This window comes from Bacillus rossius, chromosome 17, assembly GCF_032445375.1.
Source record: "Bacillus rossius redtenbacheri isolate Brsri chromosome 17, Brsri_v3, whole genome shotgun sequence".
Taxonomy (NCBI): Eukaryota; Metazoa; Arthropoda; class Insecta; order Phasmatodea; family Bacillidae; genus Bacillus; species Bacillus rossius.
In genome coordinates, this window is record NC_086344.1 from 35,837,486 (window position 1) to 35,850,880 (window position 13,395).

The window sequence follows — 13,395 nt, forward strand, 5'->3', positions numbered from 1 at the left end:
ATATATTTTTTAATTGTGAGTGTTATTTATGTTATTTATTATATCATTTATCCCAGTGTATATTTATGTATATGTTTTTATTAAGTCAATACCTAACTGTGGCCTAGATACCACAAACACATGCCAACTGAGAGTCACACTAGCAAGGTCGAATTACACAGAGTAATACAGCCCAACGTGATTAACTAGTCTCCATAGAAGTGGGGCCTAGGCACACACCAAAACATTCAAAAGTGAAAAGGGTCGCACAGAGATTTGTGACAACCCAATTGGGGCCATATTTGAAAACACAAGAAATAGTAAGGAGTTTCCGCACAGTTATCAATATTATTTGATGAAGAAAATCGGAAGCCATTGTCCCTCCAATTATACCCATCCAACTCTATTGCTATAGTTGGAGACAAAAAAAAAGTGCAGTGTGACAGAGCCATTATAAGACAACGAACCCGTGAATGTTTTTTCCGTCCCTATTTGTAAAGTTTGTGGTTTCCTGGCAAACACATTTAAAGTGAAAAGGTACCGATGGATGATTGGTAGAGACCGGAAAATTTCGCGGATTCATTTCACGACAGCCTGAAATTCATATAGTTACACCTCAGTGCTGCAGCTGCTATTGGCTCACAACTCACCTGGACGACTCTGGGCCAGTGAGAAACACTCGACCGAAGCTGTGTCGGAATCACAGGCCGCTACATTTGGGACACCTTCACAAGACAGCAGCCAATGAGAGGGTGATATTTGACCGAGTGTACGTAGAACTATAAAGTTCATCCTAGAGTTCATTGAAACCGCGAATTTTTCCTGTCCCCAATGATTGGGAGACAGCGAGGTAGTAAGGATCGCGCATGTGTTGCAGGGGTGCGCGCCGCCCCCGGCCCGCCGCCGCAGCGTGGGGGCGGGGCCGCAGCACCAGCTACGCTCCCCCGCCGTCAAGCGCCTGCCCCAAGCCCCCGTCGCCCTGCAGGGCTGGCTGTACAAGCAGGGCAGCGAGGGCCTCATGCTGTGGAAGCGACGCTGGTTCGTGCTGTCCGAGTACTGCCTCTTCTACTACAAGGGTAAGTCCGCGTGGGCAGTCTCTGTCCGTCCTCCGGCTCCTCTGCCCGCCCTCCGGCTCCTCGACCCACTTTACTGTCCGCCCTCCGGCTCCTCGACCTACTTTACTGTCCGTCCTCCGGCTCCTCGACCCACTTTACTGTCCGTCCTCCGGCTCCTCGACCTACTTTACTGTCCGTCCTCCGGCTCCTCGACCCACTTTACAGTCCGTCCTCCGGCTCCTCGAACCACTTTACTGTCCGTCCTCCGGCTCCTCGACCCACTTTACTGTCCGTCCTCCGGCTTCTCGACCCACTTTACTGTCCGTCCTCCGGCTCCTCGACCCACTTTACTGTCCGTCCTGCGGCTCCTCTGCCCGCCCTCCGGCTCCTCAACCCACTTTACTGTCCGTCCTCCGGCTCCTCTGCCCGCCCTCCGGCTCCTCAACCCACTTTACTGTCCGTCCTGCGGCTCCTCTGACCGCCTTCCGGCTCCTCGACCCACGTTACTGTCCGTCCTCCGGCTCCTCGACCCACTCTACTGTCCGTCCTCCGGCTCCTCGACCCACTTTACTGTCCGTCCTGCGGCTCCTCTGCCCGCCCTCCGGCTCGTCAACCCACTTTACTGTCCGTCCTCCGGCTCCTCTGCCCGCCCTCCGGCTCCTCTGCCCGCCCTCCGGCTCCTCAACCCACTACACTGTCCGTCCTCCGGCTCCTCTGCCCGCCCTCCGGCTCCTCAACCCACTACACTGTCCGTCCTGCGGCTCCTCTGACCGCCTTCCGGCTCCTCGACCCACGTTACTGTCCGTCCTCCGGCTCCTCAACCCACTACACTGTCCGTCCTCCGGCTCCTCTGCCCGTCCTCCGGCTCCTCAACCCACTTTACTGTCCGTCCTGCGGCTCCTCTGACCGCCTTCCGGCTCCTCGACCCACGTTACTGTCCGTCCTCCGGCTCCTCGACCCACTCTACTGTCCGTCCTCCGGCTCCTCTGCCCGCCCTCCTGCTCCTCAACCCATTTTACTGTCCGCCCTCCGGCTCCGCGACCCACTTTACTGTCCGTCCTCCGGCTCCTCGTCCCACTTTACTGTCCGTCCTCCTGCTCCTCGACCCACTTTACTGTCCGCCCTCCGGCTCCTCGAAACACTTTACTGTCCGCCCTCCGGCTCCTCGACCCACTTTACTGTCCGTCCTGCGGCTCCTCTGACCGCCTTCCGGCTCCTCAACCCACTTTACTGTCCGTCCTGCGGCTCCTCTGACCGCCTTCCGGCTCCTCAACCCACTACACTGTCCGTCCTCCGGCTCCTCTGCCCGCCCTCCGGCTCCTCAACCCACTTTACTGTCCGTCCTGCGGCTCCTCTGACCGCCTTCCGGCTCCTCGACCCACGTTACTGTCCGTCCTCCGGCTCCTCGACCCACTCTACTGTCCGTCCTCCGGCTCCTCTGCCCGCCCTCCTGCTCCTCAATCCATTTTACTGTCCGCCCTCCGGCTCCGCGACCCACTTTACTGTCCGTCCTCCGGCTCCTCGTCCCACTTTACTGTCCGTCCTCCTGCTCCTCGACCCACTTTACTGTCCGCCCTCCGGCTCCTCGACCCACTTTACTGTCCGTCCTCCGGCTCCTCGTCCCACTTTACTGTCCGTCCTCCTGCTCCTCAACTCACTTTACTGTCCGCCCTCCGGCTGTTCGACCCATTTTACTGTCCGTCCTCCGGCTCCTCTGCCCGCCCTCCGGCTCCTCGACCCACGTTACTGTCCGCTCTCCGGCTCCTCGACCCACTTTACTGTCCGTCCTCCGGCTCCTCTGCCCGCCCTCATGCTCCTCAACCCACTTTACTGTCCGTCCTCCGGCTCCTCTGCCCGCCCTCCTGCTCCTCAACCCACTTTACTGTCCGTCCTCCGGCTCCTCTGTCCGCCCTCCTGCTCCTCAACCCACTTTACTGTCCGTCCTACGGCTACTCTGCCCGCCCTCATGCTCCTCAACCCACTTTACTGTCCGTCCTCCGGCTCCTCAACCCACTTTACTGTCCGTCCTCCGGCTACTCTGCCCGCCCTCATGCTCCTCAACCCACTTTACTGTCCGTCCTCCGGCTCCTCAACCCACTTTACTGTCCGTCCTCCGGCTCCTCAACCCACTTTACTGTCCGTCCTGCGGCTCCTCTGCCCGCCCTCCGGCTCCTCGACCCACGTTACTGTCCGTCCTCCGGCTCCTCGACCCACTCTACTGTCCGTCCTCCGGCTCCTCGACCCACTCTACTGTCCGTCCTCCGGCTCCTCGACCCACTCTACTGTCCGTCCTCCGGCTCCTCGACCCACTCTACTGTCCGTCCTCTGGCTACTATGCCCGCCCTCATGCTCCTCAACCCACTTTACTGTCCGTCCTCCGGCTCCTCAACCCACTTTACTGTCCGTCCTCCGGCTCCTCAACCCACTTTACTGTCCGTCCTCCGGCTACTCTGCCCGCCCTCCCGCTCCTCGACCCAATTTACTGTCTGTCCTCCTGCTCCTCGACCCACTTTACTGTCCGTCCTCCGGCTCCTCTGCCCGCCGTCCGGCTCCTCGACCCACTTTACTGTCCGTCCGTCATTAAAATATCACTAACTAATTTACTAATTGATTTTTGTCCGCTCTTTGAAATCAGGTGGCACGGAGTTAATTAAATTGATTAATTATATATTAAACAGTTTAAGGCCCGGGGTACAGTAACTAAAAAAAAAAAAAAAATCTATCACATTAAAAGGCAGGACAGAAGAGTTAGCACACGTCAAGGGCCAATCACTCATTCAATATATTTTTCTAGTTTGTAAAATAAATATATATATATATATATATATATAATTGTTAAACATTTCAAAATAAACAGGGCTGTACCCCGGCTGTGGACACAGGGATCCAACCAGCCCCACTCTTGTGGGGACCATGTACAGTTGTTTTCGAGAATTGCATTGCACACCCCTTTCAACCGTGAAGAGGGCCTTGAAGGAGAAGACTGGTTACTTGGGTTTCCGACCTCGTCATCCAGAATAATTAACATTAAGGGTTCCTGAATCCACATCTGCCGCCAGAGCACGTGCTTTCAATCGGCCAGTTGTGGAGTAAATTCTTTAAACTTCTTGGGGATGTGAACTCAAAGAAACTTTTTCGGCCACATGGAATTTTCAATGTTGATGAAACTTCTATTGGTACCATTCCAAGCAGGGCCGGCGCGTCCATATAGGCGAACTAGGCAACCGCCTAGGGCGCCAAGTAGCTGGGGGCAGGCGCAGCACGACACATAACAGCTGATATAATATGTTTATAACAGCTGATATAATATGTTTAAAGATTATTGAAACTATATGAAAATGGATTTTTGTAACAGTTTGGAATGATTATATTGATATAAGTAATTATTTAAAGTCCACGGTGACCTGTTTATGATTTGTAATGAGTAAAAAAAGTAAAATAAAAAAAACACAAGCCTGCTTACATTTGATTGTTGACAAAATCTTAGGCTTACGTGATGTATTTTGAGGCAAGGGAAAATAATTTTTTTTGGGGTGTCCGGCCGGGGGGGTGGGTGGGGGGGGGGGGCATTAAGGTTTTTCCGCCTAGGGCACCAATTTACCTTTTCACCGGCCCTGGTTCCAAGTAGAAATTCTGCAGTGTTAGCTCAGGAAGGGAAGTGTCAAGTTGGTAGTGAGTGTTACCGGGTTGTCTTGTGTTCCCATTTGCGGAACTGAAATGTTGACGTGTGTGTGTGTGTGTGTGTGTGTGAGACAGGACCGGAGGAGGAGAAGCTGCTGGGGTCGATCCTGCTGCCGTCGTACAGGGTGGGTCCGTGCTCGCCCGACGACCGGGTGCACCGCAAGCACGCCTTCAAGGCGGAACACGCCAACATGCGCACCTACTTCTTCGCCGCCGACTCGCGGGAGCTGATGGTGCAGTGGACGGGCGCTCTCCACCTGGCGTCCTTGCTGCAGGAGGGCGGTGCCAGGTGAGCCGACCGCCGTCCGCCTTCCCATTATCCTCCTCATCTCCTCACACTCCCCAATATCCTCTCACCCCCATCTTTAATATACCCCATACTCCCCTCCCCTGTCTCCCCTACCCCTTTCTCCCCTCCCCCTTTCTCCCCCTCCCCCTTTCTCACCCCTTCCCCTCTCTCCCCCTCCCCCTACCACTCACCCCCCTTTCTCTCACCTCCCCCTTTCTCCCACTCCCCCTTCCCTCCCTTCCCCTCTCTCCTCTCCCTCTACTTCCCATAATCCTCTCACCCCACATCTTCCTTTCTACCCCATACTCCCCTCCCCCTCTCCTCTTCTTCCCCCTTCCCATTATCCTCTCACCCCTCATCTTCCCTCTACCGTTTTCCTAACCTAAGTTAAAACTAAGTGTGTAAGGGAGGGGTCTAGGTAGGGAAGATTCTAAGTGCGTCTCAGGGCAAGCCCTATACGCTCTAAACATGCGGGTTTTTAACCATGCAGAAAAGGTCACGTGCATCATGTGCTAGGAGGGGATTGGCCAGCCATGGCAGACGTTTTCGCCATGACTAACTCCCCTCACTCTTAATTCTAGACTAAAACTAGATAAGTTGGGCCCAGGTAAAACCTCCATAGACAGAGGGAAAACCCTGGGCACATACATGCGGGATGCAAAGGTCATGCATTATTACAAGCAGGTGGATTACAGGAATAGAAGGATGGTCCTGGAGGAAGAGTGGGGCGTGGTAGAAGTTCTACTAGTGCCCCATTATCCTCTCACTCCCCGTCTTCCCTCTACCCCATACTCCCCTCCACCTTTCTCTCCCTCCCCCTTTCTCCCCCTTCCCCTCGCCTCTCCCTACCCCTTCCCATTATCCTCTCACCCCACGTCTTTCCTCTACACCTTACTCCCCTCCCCCTTTCTCTCCCTCCCCCTTTCTCTCCCTCCCCCTTTCTCCCCCTTCCCCTCGTCTTTTCCTTCACCTTCCCATTATCCTCTCACTCCCCATCTTCCCTCTACCCCATACTCCCCTCCCCCTTTCTCTCCCTCCCCCTTTCTCCCCCTTCCCCTCGCCTTTTCCTTCACCTTCCCATTATCCTCTCACTCCCCGTCTTCCCTCTACCCCATACTCCCCTCCCCCTTTCTCTCCCTCCCCCTTTCTCCCACTCCCCCTCGCCTTTTCCTTCACCTTCCCATTATCCTCTCACTCCCCGTCTTCCCTCTACCCCATACTCCCCTCCACCTTTCTCTCCCTCCCCCTTTCTCCCCCTTCCCCTTGCCTCTCCCTACCCCTTCCCATTATCCTTTCACCCCCCATCTTCCCTCTACCTCATACTCCCCTCCCCCTTTATCACCCTCCCCCTTTCTCCCACTCCCCCTTCCCCTCCTCACCAACCTTCCCCATCTCCTATCCCCCAGATCACCCTCACTCCTCCCTCCCTCCCCCGCCACCCCTCTCCACTCCCTTCTCCCTTTACACGTCTCACCAATCTTTCCCATCTCCTCTCCCCCATCCACCCTCACTCCTCCCTCCCTTTCCCGTCCGTCTCCCCTCTCCCGCCACTCCTCTCCCCTCCTGCTCTCCACTCTTCACTCCCCCTCCCCCTATCCCCTCCTGCCACCCCTCTCCCCTCCTGTCACCCCTCTCCCCTCCTGCTCTCCTCTCTTCACTCCACCTCCCCCTATCCCTCCTCCTCACCGATCTCCACACTCCCAGTCATTTGCTAGTTTGTAGTTGCATTATTATATTATTTCTTGTAAATTAATTGGGCTCTATGACAGAGATCTGGGAGTTATCAATGTTTATAATTTTTTTTCCTTCAAATCTTTTTAGTCTACGCAGTTCTTTTTAATGTTGTTATGTCATTATAGGTTTAGGACCTTAATTATTGGGTCTTTTGTTACTGTCGCTATAGCGAGTTGTAGATCTGAGATTTGGATCTTTGTTCGTTTTGGCAAAGTTATGGCGAGTGTTTTTAAAAGCCAACTCCTGACAGAGAGACGAAGGTATAAAAAAAAACATTTGTGAGTTAGTCTTTCAGTACTCGCCAGAGATGTGTAACATCTGAACCTCGGTAACGTGCAATAAATCACGCGTTCTCATGTTGAAAAATAATCTTATGATACAAAAAAATTTTAACGTTCAATTCTTTAAAATTTTGCGATAAGCAAACGTAAAATTGTGTTTTTCAACCGCTTTTCTGGACGCGAAACACACGTAGTCTCCGCACCCGCCGCTAGAATTCGCTGCCGGAGCAACTGCGTCGACTATCCGATTCGTTTGACTAGCAGAGAAAAAAAAAATGTTAAACTATGTGATGAAACTGCTTCGATAAGAGCGGGAAAAAAAAAATGGGTGCGTGTACTTAGGTACGCGCGTGAGAAGTTAAACTTCTTTGGCATCATTTAAAAAATAGTTTTTAATTGCATGCAAATAATTCTCCATGGTAGCGTTAAACGTTTAACGCAACCTTGTTTGGAAGTCGCATTAAAAGTATAACTTCAAAAAAAAAATTAAAAAAATTTACTAAGCCTCGGCCTTGGCCCTGATTTCCGACAATAAATATTATTAAATGCAGTGACGCAACAACAGGAGGGGGGGGATGGGTATTTTGCCCCACCTCTGAAACCTTGAAGTGGGGAGCAAACGGGGACAAAGAAAGTGCGGTGTAATCAATTTTTTAGATAAATAAAAAATGCTTAAATAGCACCATTCCCCACCTTGAAATACAAATTCTCCCCTTCCCCCCTCCCACCCCCTTTATGGAAATTTAGTTGTTGGCGCCCCTGATTAAATGATTACATATTTACGTTTCACTTACGAAATTGCTCCTGCCGAGAGCTATGATGTCACACACACACACACACACACACACACAAAGGAGTCAGTGGCTTGTTACGCAAGCGGGTGGCCCCCAGCTGTTGAAGGCAAGTGTCACGCACCGGAGGCGGTTCGTGCGCGATAAAGACGACACTCGCGTGTTGCCCGCAGTTGCGGCGAGAGACGGCGGCCGAGCAGACCCTCGCAGCAGCAGCAGCAGCAGCAGCAGCAGCAGCAGCAGCAGCAGCAGCAGCAGCAGCAGCAGCAGCAGCAGCAGCAGCAGCAGCAGGCCTCGGAGGACAGCGACTCCGGCTTCCACGGCGGCTACCAGCTTCAGCCCCGCCCCCGGCACGCCGCCCCCGTGTACGCCAACGCGCCGCCCAAGCCGCGCCGCCTTGAGCCCGAAGACTGCTGCTCCGCCGCCCCCGCTGAGCGACGAACCCCGGACACGTACGCGCGGTCCGGATCCTCCGCCGCAACCGCAACCGCCGCGCGCGACTACGAGGACGTGTACTGCCGCGAGGACCCGGCGGGAGTGACGCACGTGTACCGGCGGCCGTCGGGGCAAGTGGCGTACATCAGGGGCGCCGGTCCTCCGCTGTCTGCGCTGCACAGACCTCGCCAGAACCAACAACAACAACACCAGCACCACCCGAGACCCCACAGCGCAGACTTCCTCGACCACCACCACCACGGCTACCACACGACCCCGCTGCCGCAGCACGCGCGCCGCGAGCCCTCGCCCCAGCGCGCGGCGCGCCTGCAGAGACCCAAGTCCAGCCTCGACGTGGCGCCCGCCCAAGCCGCGGGGGACTCGTACTACTGGTCCGAGGAGCTGTACGCGCAGAAGATGCGCCAGTCGGCCACGTACCTGCAGCACGCCGCGCGGCCGCCGCCGTCGTCGTCTTCCTCCCCGTCGGCGAGGTCGCTGGTCGCCGTCGACGGAGGCGAGCCCCTGGTGTTCAGGCGCCCCAGGCCGGCGCAGGTCCCGAGCCTCATGGACGGAGACCCTATGGTTGCGAGGCATTCGAGGTCGGCGCAGGTCCCGAGCTTGGTCGACGGGGACCCTATGGTCGCGAGACACTCCTCAAGGTCGGCGCAGGTACCGAGCCTCATGGACGGGGACCCTATGGTCGTGAGACACTCCTCTAGGTCGGCGCAGGTCCCGACGGGAGGTACCCTCGTCGACGGGGACCCTATGGTCGTGAGGCACCCGAGGTTGGCGCAGGTCCCGACGGGAGGTAGCCCGGTCGCCGTCGGGGACCTGGGCCAGGTCTCCGTCGACGCTGAGCCCCCGGTGTTCAGGCACCCCAGGCCGGCGCAGGTCCCGGGCCTGGTGGACGGGGACCCGGTGGTTGCGAGACGCCCCAGGACTCCGGAGGAGCAGCAGCAGCAGCCCGGGAGGTCGCCGTCGCGTCGCTGGAGCGAGTACGCGGACCCCAGGGCCGACGGCCAGTTCCTGAGGTCGGCGAGCGCGCGCCTGCCCCGCCAGAGGTTCCCCGGAGACGAGGAGACGGAGGCGCCCCAGGCGGCCGGAGTCCCCCAGGCCGTGTGCGAGGGAGACCAGAGGCCCAGGAGCTCGACGGACGCACGCGAGGGCGACCGCAAGGTGCAGCAGGTACGTACGTGGCTTTCCAGAGGCTGACCCCGGAGCCTACCGTAGAGGTGGGTTGTTACAGCAATTTTCGGTGTCTGTTCCAACCTGTTACTGATACAGTAATGTACTAGTTACAAGTAGCTGATACTTCTGTATCAGCTACAGCAGTAGCGGTCCCATGAAGCAACAAGGTATCAGCACTCTCGTTACAGGCTACACATCCCCCGTGCCGTCATCACCAGCGTAAAAAGGTATCAGTTTTCTCTTTCCACGTTCTTCGTAAAAATGTATCAGTTTTCTCATTTTACATTTTTCGTAGTCGTAAAAAGGTATCAGTTTTATCATTCTACATTCTTCGTAGTCGAAAAAAGGTATCGGTGTTCTCTTTCCACGCCTTTCGTAATCTGAGTCTTCAATCTTTGCAAGGAGCACGCACTGCGCACTGAGCGTACTTTGATGAGAAGCCTAAGAGGTACATCAAGCTCTGTGAACAGGCCTGAATATTCACCTTCGGTCAACCTCAGGATTTGTTTTATTTTTGCGCAGGAAAAATTAATTCAAATATTAAAAGTGGTCGGTTAGGTTAGCTACATTAAAACACTTAAAAACACTATGGACGGTTAGTTAGGTTAGTATAGCTACATTAAAATAAACAGAGAAATATAAATATATATCAATACACCATAGGTTGGCCGAAGGTGAATATTCAGGTGTGTTCGGGCAGGGACAGAACTTGATGTACATCTTAGGCTTCCCCCTCCCCTACATTTTTCCCTTCTTTATCCCTTATTCGTCGTGCCACTCCCTCCCCTTTCACAAGCTTCGCCCAAGTGACCGTCATCTGCGATCGGGTTCTGCGCACATTGGCTGTGGTGTTGTTCCAGGTGAATTCTAAACTGATACTAAAGTACTTGATATTTGAATAGTGTACTCGTTTGCAGTACTTGATACAGGTGTGTTTCAGTTACAAAGTAGCAGATAGATACTCTGCAACCCACCTCTAGCCTACCGTATAAGTAGAGACATGCAAAATTCGCGGATTCATTTCGCGATAGGCTAGCATCAAAACAACTATACCTTCGTATACCGCTTCAGCGATTGGTCGACATTTTTTTATCCGGGGAACTGTGAGCCAATGGGAAACACTAAACCAAGAGAAAGTGCAGAATTACGGACAGCCTAGTTGAGACGTCTCACGCGTCAGTAGCCAATGAACAGGTATCATTTCCGCGAGTATTTAAAGGACTGTGGAGTTTATTCTAGAGGTCAAATGAATCCGCGAATTTTGCAGGTCTCTACGTATAAGTCCTCAGGGTGTCCTCATGTCACAGAAGTCACGAAAAAGGTTTGTTAATTAAATAAAAATATTCATGTAAAACTAAAGATATTTGTAAAAAAAATCTATATCACTACAAAACACTGTAATACTCTGTTCGAATTCTTACCCAGGAATTTATGGTTTGTGCTTACCTAGTACCTGCGCACATTAATATGCATAATAAAACACTGGTTTTAATTAAATTATGCTTGAATTAAGCATCAAATAAAATATAATATTATTCTCTATTTTTCGCAAGAAATACTCAGTATTATCTCAAAACATGTATTTTAATCATGCAAAAAAATTACCATAGTCATCACGTGTTGAACAAAGTTACAATATATTTCTTGTAGTATTACAAGCTCTTTCTTGGCAACTGGTTTCCAAATGAATTGTTTGTTTCTGTGCAGTAATTGTGCTAACTGCCACAATACTTTTAAGGCTAGTTTTTTAAGCTATGCAAGATTGCAAGAAATTCAATGTGTAAAGATTTCAATAATAATTTATTAACTTATCCATTTATGAACTACGTAAGATGCAAAAATGCAACAAAAAGCATTGGCTAACTTTCAAACTCTCGCATTTTGCCTTGAGTTTTCGCCTTCCATATTTGTATTGGAATGCTTTGAAATTTTTTAAAGAGTCAGAGACGTTAGGTGCAAAGAAGACAATTAACTTGTGTTTTTTTACGTTTTTCTTGGTAATATTTTACACCTTGAAAGAAAATATCCCTTTTTGGTCAAATTATTTACAGATTTATATGTTTTTATGATAAATTTGAATTATCAAAACAAGACTATTGGAAGAAATTCGGTCTTCTACTATCTTACAAATTCAAGTTGTATGTTTGGTGACGTCTTATGACTTTCGTATTCATAAATGACCATGATTTTCTTGCGTTGGTTCTGTGATACGTTGTTGCTACGTAGAGTGACTTGCGTATTTCATAAACCCTGCCTAATTACCAGCAGTCCTTTGCTATCTTATATTTCATTTTGATGTCTCACCTCAGTTATAAACACAGGTACAGTGAAAATTGTAAATAAAATGAAACACACACGCGTGTACACAGTACCTTCACAATCCTGCTAAATCTAAAAGAATAACACACAGTGCAAAGTTGGTTCTATTTATTAAATGCAATGTAAAAGAAAGAAAAATCAAGAAATTAAAATATCATGGATGCAAGTTTGTGTGTTAACAAACATACATTGTACATACAACGTACATTGTAACCACATGTATGTATAGAATATAATGTGTGTGTGTATGTGTATGACTGTTCAATGAATTGTTGCATAGTATCAACAGATAGCTGGCAAACAGTATGCCCAATAGGAACAATGCATCTGTTTAATACACATGATACTAACATTATGAAAATGAAAATAACCCTTTTTTCTATGAGAACATTTTTTAATCATTATATATATTTATGGGGGAAAATAATCTTCAGTGGTTAGAATTTATTAAAAAGATGTTAATATGTTTGACACCAGATAATATAATATATAATTTAACAATGTATCTATAAAATATTGTTGTAGTCACACTTATGGCCACCAGAATATTTTTCTCTCTCTTGCCTGTGTTGTTAGCATAGGGCTGTCTGATATTAGCTTCTAGTATATTTTGTATCAAGATTTTTATTCTAACTTAAGTGTAATCTAAATGTGATTTTCAGATGGCTATATAGCGCCTTCAATATTCACTTCGAAAAATTCTCGGACAAATTCCTGTTATGTTAAATGTATTCTCATGCACTCGGTTATAGAATGCTTTATTTTTTCCAGTATTTCTATTGCTATGGGACTGACATGTTGTAGGCAAAATCGAAACATAGGTTCTTAAATAAACTAAAAAATTTAAAATTTGTGGTGTAAAAGATGTTGCATAGGATAGTGATTAAAAAAAAAGTATTGTTTGAGGGGTTAGTATCATAAATAATTTAATGCTAATATTTTGTGTTTTTGCACATAATTTTAAATAAATTCAAAATATTACCATACAATGCAACTTTTTTTTTTACCAAAAAAGGTCCTTATTTGATGTTTTTTTATGAACTTAAAGGCAATTTTTTATGTCAATTGTAACATGTTCAGAAAGCGTGAAATCATGTAGTATAAAATTTTGGAATAACCTTTCTTATATAACCATCATCTTCAAACTCTTATTTGTAGTATATTATTCATAAATAAAAACAAACAAATAGGTTTTCCAAAAATGTTAGAAACCTGAGTTACTCAGGGTTTTGGGAAAACACGAAATATCAAGCGAAATAGCTTAGGATGCTAACTCCTTAAGATTAATGTGTAACCCACATTGCAAGCTTATCATTTATTTTAAAATTATGTTTATACTTTTAAATTAATAAGGATTGCAAAGCTTTCTCGGCCCATGTCAGAGGTAGCTCGGCTTTTGAGTGCTAGCTGGTTCACTGACATTTCGGTCAGCAATGCAGTTGCCATCTTCAGGATAGCAGGTTCATGTGACCACAATTTCAGCCGAAACCTCTGTGAACCTTATGCTTTCGATGCGGGTATAACCCATAAGCTAAGCTACTTAACCTCATTAATTATTTTGGAACATAAAAAAAAATGCTAGCAAAAAAAATATATTATAGTTTTTTTGTGTGTGTAGATTTGTTGTCATATTTTGTTGTGTA

At 49.6% G+C, this 13,395-nt stretch overlaps 1 protein-coding gene across 1 annotated transcript in view; it reads left to right on the forward strand.

Moving 5' to 3' along the window:
* Window positions 1-13,395, forward strand: part of LOC134540907 (uncharacterized) — a 300,470-nt gene that overhangs the window by 142,936 nt on the left and 144,139 nt on the right. Inside the window, exons 4-6 of the mRNA XM_063383976.1 lie at window positions 857-1,055; window positions 4,791-5,004; window positions 7,984-9,430. Coding sequence (XP_063240046.1) covers window positions 857-1,055; window positions 4,791-5,004; window positions 7,984-9,430 — 1,860 coding nt within the window. The remainder of the gene's footprint in view (window positions 1-856; window positions 1,056-4,790; window positions 5,005-7,983; window positions 9,431-13,395) is intronic.